The sequence below is a fragment of the Podarcis bocagei genome (genome assembly GCF_964188305.1).
Source record: "Podarcis bocagei genome assembly, chromosome: 12".
Lineage (NCBI taxonomy): Eukaryota > Metazoa > Chordata > Lepidosauria > Squamata > Lacertidae > Podarcis > Podarcis bocagei.
The window spans coordinates 48,133,076-48,149,977 of record NC_138137.1 but is presented as its reverse complement, the minus strand read 5'-3'; the positions used below and the strand labels follow the sequence as shown (position 1 = coordinate 48,149,977).

At 44.7% G+C, this 16,902-nt stretch overlaps 1 protein-coding gene across 1 annotated transcript in view; it reads right to left on the bottom strand.

The window, feature by feature from the left end:
- PTPRN2 (protein tyrosine phosphatase receptor type N2) overlaps positions 1-16,902 on the bottom strand; it is a 630,954-nt gene that overhangs the window by 407,321 nt on the left and 206,731 nt on the right. The window contains exons 7-9 of the mRNA XM_081163514.1: positions 15,565-15,810; positions 14,250-14,290; positions 11,708-12,099 (exon numbers count right to left, since the gene is read on the bottom strand). Of these exons, the coding sequence (XP_081019640.1) occupies positions 11,708-12,099; positions 14,250-14,290; positions 15,565-15,810 (679 nt within the window). The remainder of the gene's footprint in view (positions 1-11,707; positions 12,100-14,249; positions 14,291-15,564; positions 15,811-16,902) is intronic.

Below are 16,902 nucleotides of genomic sequence, written 5' to 3'. Positions count from 1 at the left end.
GGGGAAAGAGATGGCGGAAGAAGATTGGAAGAAATTTAAAATTTATCTTAAGAAATATTGCAAAATTAATGAATGTTAAAATGTTGTGGTTATATAAAGTAAGGGATTACAGCTGTTAAAGATTAAGTAAAAGGAAAGGAAAGGAAAAAATCGGATAAAATTAAGGGGAAGGATTTGCTGAAATAATTTTGGGAATTGGAATGCAGAAAGGGGAGGTATGGGGAAGTCGATGAAGTAAGTTTAAGGAAAAAAGGAGTTGAAATTATACGTGTTTGTTTGTTATTGTATGTATATCTTTGTATTGTGTGTATTGTATGTGTTTTTAAAATTTGTGAAAACTTAATAAATATTTATAAAAAAATAAATAAACGGCTTTTAATCTATGGGTTTTTAAATTTGGGTGTTTTTTTTCTTTTTCTTTTAAGGTGTAGAATGTGCCTTGGAAGAGAGGGAGAGCAACAGGGGAGAGCAAGGGTAGGCTAGCAAAGTGGTTCAGAGTAGGGAGAAGTATGGCGTGGCGGGTGGGCACGCTGGGTAAGGGGCACAAGGCACAGGCAGTTGGTGACTGTGCCATGTGCCTGACGCGCAGCGGAAATTAATAATGCAGAGTTTTAAAGAATTAAAGCTTTACTGAGTTAAAATGAACTTCTTCATAAACAACATGGTTCCAAACAGTTTGACTGAGATTACATACTGACTCTGTTCACAGCTGAGGCAGACAGACTCTCACGAAATCTTACAGAGAGCACACACAAAAAAACTGGCTGGCTAAGTCACATGTCAGAGGGACTCAAAACACTTAGCAGTTAGGCCTGAATAACTTTAGTAGGCCCAAATGACTGTGCAGGCCCAGCACTTCCCAGCCTGCTTTGCTGCTTCTGCTCTCATGTGTCTTTGTCACATGACAGTGCCTACCTGTGCTCCAACCTGGCGAATTTTGGGTCAGCCAGTCCTCGGGTCTGCAGCTGTTGTTGTCAAATGCCAAGTCAGCTCCTTCCTCACCCATGTTCTGATTGTGGATGAGGAGACCGATCTGGTCTGTATCACCGAGACCTGGGTGGATGAGCAGAGTGGGTTGGTCTCAACCAGCTATGCCAACCTGGGTACTCGGTGCAGCATCAGGGCAGACTTAAGGGTAGGGATGTGGAGTTGCTGAGATGTATAGAGATTCTCTCTCTCTCTCTCTCTCTCTCTCTCTCTCCAGGCTGTCTGTCCAGTTGTGGGAGATCTAGAGAGTGTTCCTGGCATTGGGCAATTGGGACAACTTACAGATTCTCTTGGTTTACCGCCCGCCTTGCTACCCAGTAGTCTTCCTGCCTGAGCTGACAGAGTTGGTCTCAAGAGTCGGTGTTGAGGACTCCCAGGCTGCTGGTTTGGGGAGATGTCAGCATCCATGTGTATGTGAGCAATTCAAACTGATCTTGGAAATTTCCATCTGTACTTTTACAGCTGTACTGAAATACTATCAAACTCAGCAACAACAGCATACGAATCATATGCATCTGCTCTTTAATTCACACACAAAAGATTTAATGAAACAACTTATCAGGCAACCATGCGTTTCCTCCACACTCCAAAACCTCAGAGTCTGGGTGAGCAGACATTATATTTTTATTCTCAGGCCTTATATTTTCAAAATGTAAGAGCTGTCTTCTACCAATCCATTACCCTGGAATTCATCAGCCATTGTGCTTCTTAATCCGTCAATGTATTTAAATCCACGTGGAATTTTAAATCCTCCACATACCCTTGGGGTAACTCGCTGGGCACTTATTCATGCTCTGAGAAGTAGCCTTTCATACATGATGACACTCACTCTCTCTTATCATTAAGAACCAGTCTGTAAGTCATAACAAAACTTTGCCCTTTGTGGAAATTTACTTTCCCCAAAACAAAAACAACAACATGTTTTGCCAAGAAGTGAACTTACAACTTGGAGAGAACAGACTTAGTGGGATTTCCCTAGGTGCAATCTGCAGACTTGTTTTACTCAATATTTGCTTTTGCGAGATCTCTCTTCAAGCGAATGCCACTGTACAAGCCATTGTTGAGAGCTACCGTATTTTTCGCACCATAGGGCGCACCGGACCATAGGGCGCACCCAGTTTTTAGGGGGGGAATTCAAGAAAAAAAATCTTTTTCCCCCCCGCAGCCCCAAAGAGCAGCGTACAGGCTGCACACAACCTCTCCCTGCCGGAGGGGTTGCGTGCAGCTATGGATCAAGCCAAGGCTTCCCCTTTAGCCCCGTGCAGCCTCTCCTTGGCGGAGGGGCTGCACAGGGCTTTCCTGGCTTTACTGGGAGGTGGGGGGATTCCCTCACCTCTCCCCAAAGCCCGCAGAAGCCGTGCAAACCCTTTAAAGAGATCACGGCTTCTCCTGGCTTTCCTGGGAGGCGGGGGATTCCCCCACCTCCCGCAAAACCGGCAGAAGCCACGCGCCTTTTAAAAGGGCTGCACGGCTTCTCCTGGCTTTCCTGGGAGGCGGGGGGATTCCCCCGCCTCCCGCAAAACCGGCAGAAGCCACGCGCCTTTTAAAAGGGCTGCACGGCTTCTCCTGGCTTTCCTGGGAGGCGGGGGATTCCCCCGCCTCCCGCAAAACCAGGCTCCCCCCCCCCAGCCTTCTAACCAAGTCGGGGGACAGCGGCAAAGGCGCGCTGCGCCCCTGCCGCTGTCCCCCGAGTTTGCGGGGCTGGCGACGGGGAGGAGCAGGCTTCTCCCCCCGCCAGCCTTCTAGACAAGTCGGGGGACAGCGGCAAAGGCGCGCTGCGCCTCTCCCACTGTCTCCCGAGTTTGCGGGGCTGGCGACGGGGAGGAGCAGGCTTCTCCCCCCGCCAGCCTTCTAGCCAAGTCGGGGGACAGCGGCAAAGGCGCGCTGCGCCCCTGCCGCTGTCTCCCGAGTTTGCGGGGCTGGCGACGGGGAGGAGCAGGCTTCTCCCCCCGCCAGCCTTCTAGCCAAGTCGGGGGACAGCGGCAAAGGCGCGCTGCGCCCCTGCCGCTGTCCCCCGAGTTTGCGGGGCTGGCGACGGGGAGGAGCAGGCTTCTCCCCCCGCCAGCCTTCTAGCCATGTCGGGGGACAGCGGCAAAGGCGCGCTGCGCCCCTGCCGCTGTCCCCCGAGTTTGCGGGGCTGGCGACGGGGAGGAGCAGGCTTCTCCCCCCGCCAGCCTTCTAGCCAAGTCGGGGGACAGCGGCAAAGGCGCGCTGCGCCCCTGCCGCTGTCCCCCGAGTTTGCGGGGCTGGCGACGGGGAGGAGCAGGCTTCTCCCCCCGCCAGCCTTCTAGCCAAGTCGGGGGACAGCGGCAAAGGCGCGCTGCGCCCCTGCCGCTGTCTCCCGAGTTTGCGGGGCTGGCGACGGGGAGGAGCAGGCTTCTCCCCCCGCCAGCCTTCTAGCCAAGTCGGGGGACAGCGGGAATGGCGCGCTGCGCCTCTCCCGCTGTCTCCCGAGTTTGCGGGGCTGGCGAGGGGGAGGAGCAGGCTCCCCCCCCGCCAGCCTTCTAACCAAGTCGGGGGACAGCGGGAAGGGCGCACTGCGCCTCTCCCGCTGTCCCCCGAGCTTGTGGGGCTGGCGGTGGGGCTCTCCTGAAGCCTGGAGAGCGAGAGGGGTCGGTGCGCACCGACCCCTCTCGCTCTCCAGGCTTCAGCGAAAGCCTGCATTCGCACCATAGGACGCACACACATTTCCCCTTCATTTTTGGAGGGGAAAAAGTGCGTCCTATAGTGCGAAAAATACGGTAATTTGGAATGTTTTCTACTTTGGGCCATACTTGCTTTGCAAAGGAAGAATGAAGCGTAAAGTTGAGCAGCCAACCACAGTGAGACTTCCCTTCCCCACCTGCATTGTGTTACTCTTTCTGGTATATGTCACACACAAATTGGGTTGGACCCAATGCCCGGGATTTGAACCTGAAACCTTTTGCATGCAAAACACAATTTCTAGCACTGAATGACAGCCCCATATCTCCCTATATACAAATGGATACCTTTTGCCTGTATAGAATACAGCCTTGCGACTTGAACTCTAACTAATTCTTGAATCATTTAAAATTAAAATGTAGAGGAGCTATTGCATGCAGCAACCCACGTGTAAACAGGATTTGTGCTTCGTAGCCATGTTGTGGCAGGAATGGATCCTGCAGAGTTCTGTTACCTGAGAGCTCAAACAAGCCTGTGGTAATGATTATTAAGAACACTGCAATTTAACTTCAGCTGGCTCCAATCCATTTTCCCCAGCCTTGTTTCCTCTAAGGCTTTATTAGCTACTGAACATTCATAAGCTTACTTCTGTTTTGACAAGACAGCAAATCTCTGCTTGCCACATTTTGCGCACCTACCTTCCTTCTCTTCCTTCCCCACCGCAAATAGGTGTGAAATTTAAACCTTTTAACTCAAGACAGATTCAAGTCCAGACCAATTTATAAAGCAGATGACACTTTGCAAAAATCAATTTCGGTGGTCAGACTATGAAGGTCAATGGAAATTACATATCATGAAAAAGGTAACAGAAACGTAGGAGTGAAGAAGGGATCTGTTCGCAGGGGCTATTATGGAAATGTGACACCAAATAAGGCTTTAGTAGGGGGGTGGGTCTCATTTCAAATACTTACTGGCTCCACCCACAACAGAGGCAATAAGAGAGTGCTTCCTTATCAGAAATTGTCTTTGCCTGTGATTTATACGACACTTCCGTAGTGTTTCCATACTAAATGGAAAACATTCATACATTTAGTTATTGTTTAGTCGTTTAGTCGTGTCCGACTCTTCATTACCCCATGGACCAGAGCACACCAGGCACTCCTGTCTTCCACTGCCTCCCACAGTTTGGTCAAACTCATGCTGGTAGCTTCGAGAACACTGTCCCACCATCTCGTCCTCTGTCGTCCCCTTCTCCTTGTGCCCTCAATCTTTCCCAACATCAGGGTCTTTTCCAGGGAGTCTTCTCTCTTCTCATGAGGTGGCCAAAGTACTGGAGTCTCAGCTTCAGGATCTGTCCTTCCAGTGAGCACTCACGGATGATTTCCCTAAGAATGGATAGGTTTGATCTTCTTGCAGTCCACAGGACTCTCAAGAGTCTCCTCCAGCACCATAATTCAAAAGCATCAATTCTTTGGCGATCAGCCTTCTTTATGGTCCAGCTCTCACTTCCATACATCACTACTGGGAAAACCATAGCTTTAACTATACGGACCTTTGTTGACCATCCACAATCGAGCAGGGCGGGGGGTGGCCAAAAAAATAAAAGACTTCCTGGGACCATTTGCTTCCTTTAACTTAATCTGGAGTCACCAGGCACAATGGGAAGAGGATCAGAGGCAAAAGTAAAATAAGGCTGTAGAGAGTTGTGTGCTTTGGAGCAACAAAAGCATGAATAGCACTGTAAGGAAGCAGGACCATCTGCAATCTCTTAAATGCCTACGGATGCAACAGATGGTGAAAGCATATAGACCTGGTGAGTGTAAATGTTATTAATTTTTAAACCTCTTTAATAGCGAAGTTGTTTTATGATGGTTTTATAACCTCTACTTTGGAAGGGTGGGGGTATGAACTAGATAAATACACAAAAACTGGGGAAATTTTAATCAGTTATTTTCGGGCTTTGGAAGGTTCACTACGGATTTGGAACCTGTAAGTCTATAACTTCCAATTTCCCCCAAAGCTTTGCAAAGATTCTGCAAAGTGTTGAGGTTGAAGCGAATCCCATCCTTTCCCCAGAAATTCAGAAATATATGAGCTCTTCCTACTACATGCTACAGATGGTTATATAAGGTTTCGTTGCTGCTTCTTTGGCTCTGTAATAAGTGTGGATTTGTGGGGGGGGGGTTAAGTGACTTTATTTTCCCACTAGTAAAACACAGCCGGGATTTATTTAGCCAGAAAATATCATAGCTCTAAGTAGACATCTCTGACGATTCCTAGAAAACAAGAGATGTGAATTCAAAGGTTTCGTAGAATCAATGTGTGACCTTCAACCTTCTTTACTTCTGCAGCCTCCTGATCATGTGCTTCTCCCCTCTGTATCAATTTTCTCTTTCCTTCTTCACCCCCGTCTTCACCCTTTCCCTCACTGACCTGTATCACCTTCCTCCAGTCTTTCTCTTTGCCCTTCCTTGATCCATTTCCTTTATTGAGCTTTTGCCTTCTCCTTTCATATACCCCTGCCTTTCCTACCCCTATTTTCCAAGGCCTTTCTGCCAATAATGCCCCTAGAATAAGTACAGATATGTGCAGTACGAGTGGAATTTAGCCTGCCCACCCCAAGTTATTAATATACATTGCTGACTGAGAGGATACCTTTGGAACTAACAATGAATTGCCATTGTTGAATTTTAATATTTCAGTTTGTTGTGTTGTTACCACTCTTTCTTAACTCCTTGTCAAGGCTGGAGTCAAACATGGGTCAGCAAGCAAGAAGCAGAGTTTGTCAGAGAAGTTATTCAAAGAAACAGCATACTGCTCAGTAACACTTCCCAGCAAGTCTTGCCCCTATAGAGCAGTTGCCAGGACTGACGATCTCCGCCTCCAGCTCCCTCTAAGGCTCCTCCTTTCTCAGATGTTTCCTAAGCAGTCTCAAACTGTGTCTAATATCTGTTCTGCTTGATGCATCACTCTGCTTGTCCTTGGAGAGAATCAAGGAGAGGCAGGCTCCCTGTATTATTCTGAAGGCTCTTGTCCCCACTCCTCTGCTTCATCCTCTGAGTCTGAAATGCTCCCTGTCACAGGCTCTCCCTCTTCACAAAACCCTGTTGCCCCTTCAGCATCCAACAACTTTCCCTACACTTCTCCCTCTGACCTCTCCTTGGTGTTCCACCACCAATCCCAGGGCTCTGAGCCTTCCTCCTCTGGGGTTTCCCTTGAGGGTTGCCTGGCTGCTGCCTCCAACCACTCCTCATCATCCAGCCAGCCAGTCCCTGACACGTCAGTGGAGGCTAGTCGATTAGGGTGTGTATTTCTATCCCAATGCCCATGAGGGCCTTCACTGGTGCCAAGCTCTGAGCTTTCATTTTTTTTAAAAAAGTCTCTAGTTCTTCTGGAAGGAAAGTTATGGAGAATAACTTATGCACATTTAACCTGCATGCTTTTGGATTTACTATAGGGGATGGTGTGGCATCCATATCATGGACTGAGATCAAATTCTGCAGGAAGGACCAGCATACAGGGAAATTATCCGTTTTGAACACTTTCCACCCAAAATAAAATGCTGAAGCAGCACCTGAGAGGATTTGCCAGACAAATGTCTATACTGAAACTGTTAACTCAGCCCTAAGATTAGCACCAGTGCTTACTATGGATCAGTACAGGTCACTGAAAGGTCACTCAACAAAAAGCAGGAGTGACCTATTTGTTCTAACTACAGTGGTACCTCGGGTTAAGAACTTAATTCGTTCCAGAGGTCCGTTCTTAACCTGAAACTCTTCTTAACCTGAGACACCACTTTAGCTAATGGGGCTTCCCACTGCTGCTGCACTGCCACCGCGCAATTTCTGTTCTCATCCTGAAGCAAAGTTCTTAACCCGAGATACTATTTCTGGGTTAGCAGAGTCTGTAACCTGAAGCGTCTGTAACCCAAGGTACCACTGTACTGATAAGCAGGTTGCCATTTTGACAAATCTTCAAAACTATCACAAATCACTTCTTTGGGAACTTTTGAGGAAAATATTTGTCTCTGCTCCATGACACAATTAAAATTCCTGGTCTTCACAGTACAGTGAAGCAATTTCCTTGAATCAAGGCTCTGGAGCCAACAAAAACACACACACACTGAGAATCCAAGTGTGAATGAATCACCTCTGACATATTTCTAACCATACTGCTGAGTGCCATCCCCCCCGCCCCCAGTTACATCTGAAATCGCAAAGTGAAAAAGAACTCCAAGCTATTAACCTCTGTGCATGAATATGCAAGACCCCTTTTACCAACAGAGGGTTCATTTCTGCTGAAAGGATTTTGTTCCTTTATTATAACCACTTCTGCTAATAAAATTCTGACAAGCAGGAACCACAATGTACAGTTTCAATAAAGCAAGAGATGATTATAGGAATAAACGGTATTAAAAATAAAAAAAAAGCTTTGGACTCCAGGTATCATTTTTAGTTGCGTTCTATTGCTTTCTTTATCTCTCGCGAGCTGTGTTTTTGTTTTTTTGTTTTAAAAGAAAAAAAACTTGCTTACAACTGCATAGCTTTGACATCCTTGAACTATGAAAATGTCAAGAGTGTCTATGTTACATATATTTCCATAATTCAGAGAAATTAAACCTCTACCAAATTTCAGCTGGGGAATTGGTCTTGATAATAAAGGAATAAGCTTTGCTTGCTCCAGGCCTCTATGCTGCAAACCTCCCTCTCTCTCTACACTCTCTATTTAATCTTAAGGTCCTTCTCCAAACTGACACTAACCATTGAATGTAACTTAACCTTACAGCTTCTCTTCCAGCTGCCTGTGCTCTAGGCTCTACAACCATCCTTCTTTGCTTCTTGCTATCACATTGCTCCTTTCCGCATATCAGAAAGAGCAACTGGACCACGACAGACCACTTGGCCCCATAATCTACCAGTTAACTCATCTCTGTTATCATCTCCCTCCATTCTTTTACTCTCCAGTCAAAACACGCCCTCTTCAAATCCATGTTACTTAAGGCTTTGTTGTTGTTTAGTCATTTAGTCGTGTCCGACTCTTCATGACCCCATGGACCAGAGCACACCAGGCACTCCTGTCTTCCACTGCCTCCCGCAGTTTGGTCAAACTCATGCTGGTAGCTTCGAGAACACTGTCCAACCATCTCAGCCTCTGTTGTCCGCTTCTCCTTGTGCCCTCCATCTTTCCCAACATCAGGGTCTTTTCCAGGGAGTCTTCTCTTCTCATGAGGTGGCCAAAGTATTGGAGCCTCAGCTTTATGATCTGTCCTTCCAGTGAGTACTCAGGGCTGATTTCCTTAAGAATGGATAGGTCTGATCTTCTTGCGGTCCATGGGACCCTCAAGAGTCTCCTCCAGCACCATAATTCAAAGGCATCAATTCTTCAGCAATCAGCCTTCTTTATGGTCCAGCTCTCACTTCCATACATCACTACTGGGAAAACCATGGCTTTAACTATACGGACCTTTGTTGGCAAGGTGATGTCTTAAGGCTACTTTGTGCTTAGATTTAGAGCATACAGTAGCAGCTGGGATAGCTCAGTTGGTAGGGGGCATGAGACTCTTAATCTCAAGGTTGTGGATTCGAACCCCACCTTGGGCAAAATATTCCTGCATTGCAGGGGGCTGGATGAGATGACCTTCGTGGTTCCCTTCCAACTCTACAAATTCTCTGATTTGGTGTACGACTCTGAAACGTATGGAGGGGTGTCTAGACATTTCTTTCTGATGAGAAGCAGGGGGTCAATCATGGTTCCTAGGCGGGGGAAATTATATGAACCTACAGAAAAATGAGCTAAATAAATAGAAGTTCTTGTTAAGTGCATTCAGCACACCCCTTTGGTAGGAATAGGGAACCTGCAGCTCTCGAGTTGTTCCCATGTACTGTATTTTTTGCACCATAACACTCACTTTTTTCCTCCTAGAAAGTAAGGGGAAATGTCTGTGCGTGTTATGGAGGAAATGCCTACGGGTGGCATGCCTACGGATTTTCCTCCTCTAAAAACTACGTGCATGTTAAGGTCGGGTGCGTGTTATAGAGCGAAAAATACGGTACTTCACGCAGCATGGTCTGTGGGCAGAATCATAGGAGTTGTGGATCAGCAGCATCAGGAGGTTCACAGGTGTCCTGGCCCTCCACCATAGTTAGAAAAAACCATATGTTTCCAGTCCTTCATGGATTGGATAGCTCAGTCTGTAGAGCACAGTACAGTGGTGCCTCGCAAGACGAAAAGAATCCGTTCTGTGATTCTCTTCGTCTAGCGGTTTTTTCGTCTTGCGAAGCAAGCCCATTGACGGATTAGCGGATTAGCGCTATTAGCGGCTTATCGGCTTATCGGATCAGCTGATAAGTGGCTTAGCGGCTTAGAAAAGGTGGGGGGAGGAAAAAACCCCCGCAGGAACTCGCAAGACATTTTTGTCTTGCGAAGCAAGCCCATAGGAGATTCGTTTTGCGAAGCACCTCCAAAACGGAAAACTCTTTCGTCTAGCGAGTTTTCCGTCTTGCAAGGCATTCGTCTTGCGGGGCACCACTGTATTCTTAATCTAAGGGTTGTGGGTTTGAGCATTGCAGGGAAACTTGTGGTCCCTTTCAGCTCTACAATTCTATGAGTCTAGGTTTTCTGCTCAGAAGGTAAGCAGGGCATTATTAACACACCCAGAAGTTTTATCTTCTTTTATTTTTTAAAGGACTGAGGAAAAACTTGGACAAGCTCAGTGGTTTACTTAAAATATCCTGGTGACAACTATCCGTTCCGGTGTCCCTTTCCCCCAGCAGCCTTACATTACAGAGCACAGCAGCATGTATTAAATTGTTCAGGCAGTGTTTCTGGAAGCCAAGGTACAATAAGCAAACTCGAATTCCACAACCTATCTGCCTATAAACAGAAGAATGTTCCCAGCACAAATTGTATCAGCACCACACTGACCAGGGCTCAACTGCTTAAATGAAGAGATGCACACAGCCCAATCCTAGATATATTCAGCAAGAAGAAAGCCTTGATGAGTTCAGTAGAGTTTACTCCTAAGTACGCATTTGATTTTAGCATTTGTCTCGCCTACAACAGCAGTGCTGCTTCCAATATTTACCACAGGAAAATTGGGCCAAGAATCCTAATGTACAACATTCATCATATTTTGCACTGTGAAGCCTAATATTCAAAGAGCACATCTGTAAAACCATTAATACTGCTACTAATGTACTCTGCAGTCCACAAGGCCACCAAAGGACAGTGTAGGAAGTAGATAAATGGCCTTCGTTTTATGTATTTTCACAGGAAATGTGGAAGCTCTGGCTTTTCTGTCAAGGCAGTTCAGGGAGATAGTAGCTAACAAAAAAGCATTTGGGTGACTTTTTTTAAAAAAAAGTTTTTAAAAGATATCTCACTGATAAGGTCATTTTAAATTTTACTCTTAGCTTTGAAATGGATGCTGGACATTATTTGCTGTTCTAGTATTTTGAACTACAGACACTGTTTCTTGGATGTTACTGTGAGCTGCTTGGATATCTAGCAGACCTGGGGGCACATTTGTTGTTGTTTAGTCGTTTAGTCGTGTCCGATTCTTCGTGACCCCATGGACCAGAGCACGCCAGGCACTTCTGTCTTCCACTGCCTCCCGCAGTTTGGTCAAACTCATGCTGGTAGCTTCGAGAGCACTATCCAACCATCTCTTCCTCTGTCGTCCCCTTCTCCTTGTGCCCTCCATCTTTCCCAACATCAGGGTCTTTTCCAGTGAGTCTTCTCTTCTCATGAGGTGGCCAAGGTATTGGAGCCTCAGCTTCACGATCTGTCCTTCCAGTGAGCACTCAGGGCTGATTTCCTTCAGAATGGATAGGTTTGATCTTCTTGCAGTCCATGGGACTCTCAAGAGTCCCCTCCAGCACCATAATTCAAAAGCATCAATTCTTCCGCAATCAGCCTTCTTTTTGGTCCAGCTCTCACTTCCATACATCACTACTGGGAAAACCCAGTACATACATTCGAAAAATTAAATAAATATTTCAGTATTCACAAATAACCTATTTTAACCATTCTATATTTTAAACACACATATATGCATACACAAAAAAACTATACTTACTCTTTCTCTGTCACAATGTATCCATATTCATCCTCTTTGGAAGGCTTGGCATCCAGCTGAAGGCCTTCTCCCAATTTTTTTTGAGTTTCTTCATAGACTGTTTTATCCTGAATCAAAGTATTCTTAATCCAGTGATGAAGCTCAGTCAGCTCTTGAGAGCTAGGTTCCGACTCAGCTTTCTTTTCAGCTATCAACTCCCTGGAGAATGTTTCGCTCTTCACATTTTCAACCCCAACCTTCACTTCCTCAGAGGAAGAGGAGGAGAGATCTAAATCCTCCGACTTCTTCATTTCTGATTTAAAAGATTCTTTGGACATAGGCTCCCTAAGAAGATTTTCAGTTGCGATATCCTCATTCAGGAAATCAAGCAGTTTTTTACTCAAATGGTTCTCCTATATTACAAAAACAAAAACAAACAGTGTCATTCATAACAATTTTGAACACGCATTAATGGGGTATCTATGTGAAATTCAAGGGCACAAAATTAATAGAATCCTGAAGCTATACTTAAGTACATGAGTAGACACTGTTGTCCACTTATGAAAGATGAAAACTAGAAATCACTTTAGCCTGGGGTGCAACTTTTGACAGCTCTTAGATTGCAGCTTAGAAAATGTTGCCTGTATTTTCCCCGAAACTGCTTTTCTCTTCTTAAATTTGACTGATCTCAAGAGGCTTCATCTTTTGGAAGCACTGAAGTATGTCTAAACCTAAAGCATTATCATTAATTTCTTTTTGCCCAGCCTTATGTTACACGAAGAAGCCCTAGACATCCCTGTTTGACTCAATTCAAGTCTTCCTGCTGACAGTGGCATGAGGCCACCAAGTCTTTCCACCAAGTTATGATTTCAAATTCTGGGTCTTTCAAATCAGCTAGCCTTGAGATCTAGAAACAGCCCCATCACTTAGTCTAAATTCTTAACTCTTTGGAGGAGGGAACTGTCTTAAGACCAAATTCTGGATTCCTCTTCTGCTTTACGTTTCAGAAACATGATATGAAATTCAATTAAAATCTGCTGTGAAGTTCCATTCCCATGCAACTTGTTAGTTGGTGTTAAGAGCAGGAACACGGGTGATCGGAAGATTGGCAGTTCGAATCCCCGCCAACGGGAGTGAGCTCCTGTTGCTCTGTCCCAGGTGCTGCCAACCTAGCAGTTCGAAAGCACACCAGTGCAAGTAGATAAATAGGTACCGCTGTGACAGGAAGGTAAATGGCGTTTCCGTGCTATTTGGCCTACGTCACGGTGTCCCGTTGCACCAAAAGCAGTTTAGTCATGCTGGCCAAATGACCTGGAAAGCTGTGGATAAATGCCAGCTCCCTCGGCCTGAAGCGAGATGAGTGCCACAACCCCATAGTTGCCTTTGATTTGACTTAACTGTCTAGGGGTCTTTTACCTTTACCTTAAGAGCAGCACAGAAAGCCTGGCCCTACTCACACAAGCCATAACTGGGTCCCAAATCATTTCCTGCATTACTGTAAAACTGTGTAACCGAGACCAGGTCTATCTCCTTCTTCATTTCAAGCCCCATACACCTTAATTTTTCATGCATGGAAATCTTAAGTCAGGGGATGCCTGGGAGAAATCCAAGCCCCTATAAACTCTTCTTGGAAGGTAAGCTCATTTCTGTTTACACCCCTTTTATGTAAAATCAAGGGCACATATCATAACTTCAATAACAGTGTGTACAGTCCACATGAACCAAAGCTGGATTTTAAACAATGTTATTATTGTTTAGCTGTAGTGGTTATTGTGGTGGCACCTGTACTGTGGAACTCCCTGCCTGTAGACATTAGGCAGGTACCATCACTGCATTCTTTTAGATGACTGCTGAAAACATTTTTGGTTTGGTGGGACTATCCAGATACATGATTTGGTTATATTTGCTTCAGATGTTCTATTCTGCTTTATTGGTTTTTTTAAAAAATATTTTAAACAGTTTATTGTTTTATTGTTTTTAGATATCTTATATGCTTTAACTGGTTATTTTTTAAAATAGAAATGTGTTTTAGGCGCATCCAATATGTGCATTGCGCCAAACCCAGAAGTGACCTGAAAATGTCATAAAGATGTCACAAAAAGGTGCGGAATAGGGCGGGGCAGGGCTGCCTTATGTTTTTGCCACCATGGGCAGCATATAAATTTAATAAAGGAACAAACTAGCAAATTTAATAAAGGAACAAACTAGCAAATTAATCATACGGTTTTTAGAGGTGAATGAAAATGCTACTCTGAATTTTGCTGGTGCATTCACAGGTGGTGAATTGGAGGGGGTGGCATTCACTAATTTTGAGGAGTAAAGGAGCAATACTGGCGAGTGACAAAACAGAAAATTTCCCCTGCTAGCTGCTGCTAACGCCCCCCACTCCCACTGTCTGAAATCCACTGATGGTTGCAAGTGCACCTCCGTCTGTGTTCCATTGTAGTCACTGTGTTGTAAACTGAACCTCAATTATTTTTATTACATTATATTTAGCATCTCTCGTATGAGGAGCATTTGGTGCGATGGATTGTCGATATTTATATTTAAACATGCAATTTACCTCATTTTTAGTCCTGGCATCTTCATTCTGTGCCCCTTCATCTGTGGGAACATTGAACAAGCATGTGTTGTGGGACATTATAGAACATTACGTGTGTAATGCAGACACTGCTGTACTGGCTTTGCTTTTCTATAGATTGTGGTGTTATTTACTGTACATTAAACATTAAGATGCTGCCGCTGAAAGGCGAAAGTAAAAGCATAGATCAGGTTTGTCACTTTGACTCCATTTGGACAGCTTGCTAATGGAAGATCAATGGAGGCAGTACTGTAAGAGTGCATTATATTAATTAGTTCAATAGTATGGCGACGAATTTACCTCTGTTTACCAGTGCCTTAAAAAAAAAAATCAATACCATGCTTTCTGCTAGCATAGAAATAATGGCTAGAGTAATAAATGCAGAAAGGCAACAGATTTACGTTTCAGGCACTTTTCAGGGAAAAATGGATTTCATGTGCTCATCTAATCCTTTATTTTAATAAAGTAGGCACTTCAAAATAATGGTTTCTCGGTTATTGTGACTACTCAGAGGTAAATACGGGATACCAAATTGCCTGTTTTAGGATAGGAACAGGAAGCCTTTGTGAGGCTTATAAGCATGAAAAACAGATTTTTGTGCATCTTTCACATGAGTCACAAAATGACCTAACAATGGACCTGTTCACATCTCATTTTTATCCACAGCAATAAACTCAGACACTTTTAAATGATCCACATGTAAATCAGTGTGCTGTTTACATGTTTCCTGTCACATGCATCTGCATGCACCTATTTGATCAATGAACACGAGGTGAAGTAAGGCTGTAAGAGGACTAATTACCTGTGTGAGAGTGGGACAAGGAAACTGAATTTGGGAACACACAGGCCAATCTTACTGGATGGTACATGTTTTTTTTATCAGGCCTCAAAACTATGAGTTCTCCAAAACAAATCAGTACCATGTCTGCCCTACTTTTCCTGAATGGGTCATAGAATCATAGAACCGTAGAGTTGGAAGGTACCATGAGGGTAATTTAGTTCAAACTTCTGCAATACATACTGGTGGCTAATTATTTTAGCAGGTCATTTACCTAAATGCAGTGCCTGGTTCATGAGCAGTACCGGATTTACATATAAGCTAAACAAGCTATAGCTTAGGGCCCCAAGGCAATGATAAGTGGAGGGGAGCTAGCAAGCAGCAGGGAGAATAGGGCAGTGAGCCGGCAGTGGGACAGGTGAGCAGGTAAGTTCCTCCTCTTTGCATCTTTGTACAAGGCTGTCTTAAGACTGAATTCCTTTAGAGAGGAAAGGAAAGCTGCCACGGCGGATAAAGTACCTTGTAAAGGGTAACCGGCGCTCATTAATCCCATCTCATAATCATCTTTTCCTTCGGCATCCACTCTCTTCTCTTCTGCCTCTCCTCCAACCTTCCCAGCGGCATTCTTCTTTTCTTCATCTGCATCAACAGCTTGAATGGCATCAGCAATGATATCTGCCATCTCGTCCAGCTCTAGCGGGCTCAACTTATCTACATCCACATGATGTTTCTTCAGGTCCCTCAGAACATCCTGAATAAATATTTCTTGGGAAAGGAGGGAGGGAGGGAGGAGAAACTTGATTACTTATGAAAAGTCTGATGGTATGTGCAAGGAAAAGAGAAACAAAGCATTGTAGTCTCTGCTCCAGTCCTCAGTAGGAGCTATTTAATTATCTATGAAGTCTCGACTACATTATTCTGTGCTAATCTGTATTCATAAATATAGCCTTGGTAATGTTTTTTTCTCTCTCTCCTCTTATTCAAATGTGTTTATTGAATAGTTTCAATGTTACTAATTCATGGGATTATCTTCTTATATGAATCAGTAATTAGATCACTTTTCTCACTGGACATGCCTTGCCCTACTGAAACAATTGATTTGGGATAAATTAGTGGCGAAACTTTTCCCAGACCAATATGGCTTATCCAGGAAGGCCTGTATCCCGAGGACAAAAAAAGTATTTATTTTATCACATTAGTGGTCTCTCCCTCCCCTCCCCATTACAAACCCTATATCAAGACTTCCTAACAAAATCAACTTATGCTGTACTAAAGCTGCTTAACTATAGAAATAAATTATGATTACACTCAGTCAACCATAATGTAGTTTTTGCAGAGTAAAAATAGAGGGCACATCAATATAATTACATATCAGAAACATGCAGTCTGCTGAAAAAAATAAAAGGACCAAAGCTATTTTTCTACTAGGTGTCCCCAAAAGAAGCAGAGACTGTAAATAAATCACCACCACTGAATTATGAAGCAGCAATATCAATTTGACTTACCCAGTCATGTAAAGGGCTTAACTGGAGGGTGGGGGAGGCAATGGGGAGATCTCAAGAGTTTCATGGCCCATCCCTGTGAAGTCTATCCAGTACTGGCCATGAAACAGAGAGCTCTCATTGGAATCTTATCATTCTACCCGACACAAATTCCCAGGTGGAGCTTCCCACAGTCTCCAAACAGGACAGGTGGTTCAAATATCTACAATGAACCAATCAAAATGCAAAGTGCACCAGCCAACAAAATTGCCTTAAAACTCTCCACTCAGAAGTTCCCAACTTGAAGAGACAAGGAGCATCACAAGGAGCAGCTCAGAGGAGATTGCCATGTTTTAAAACTGTCATGGACTGGCTG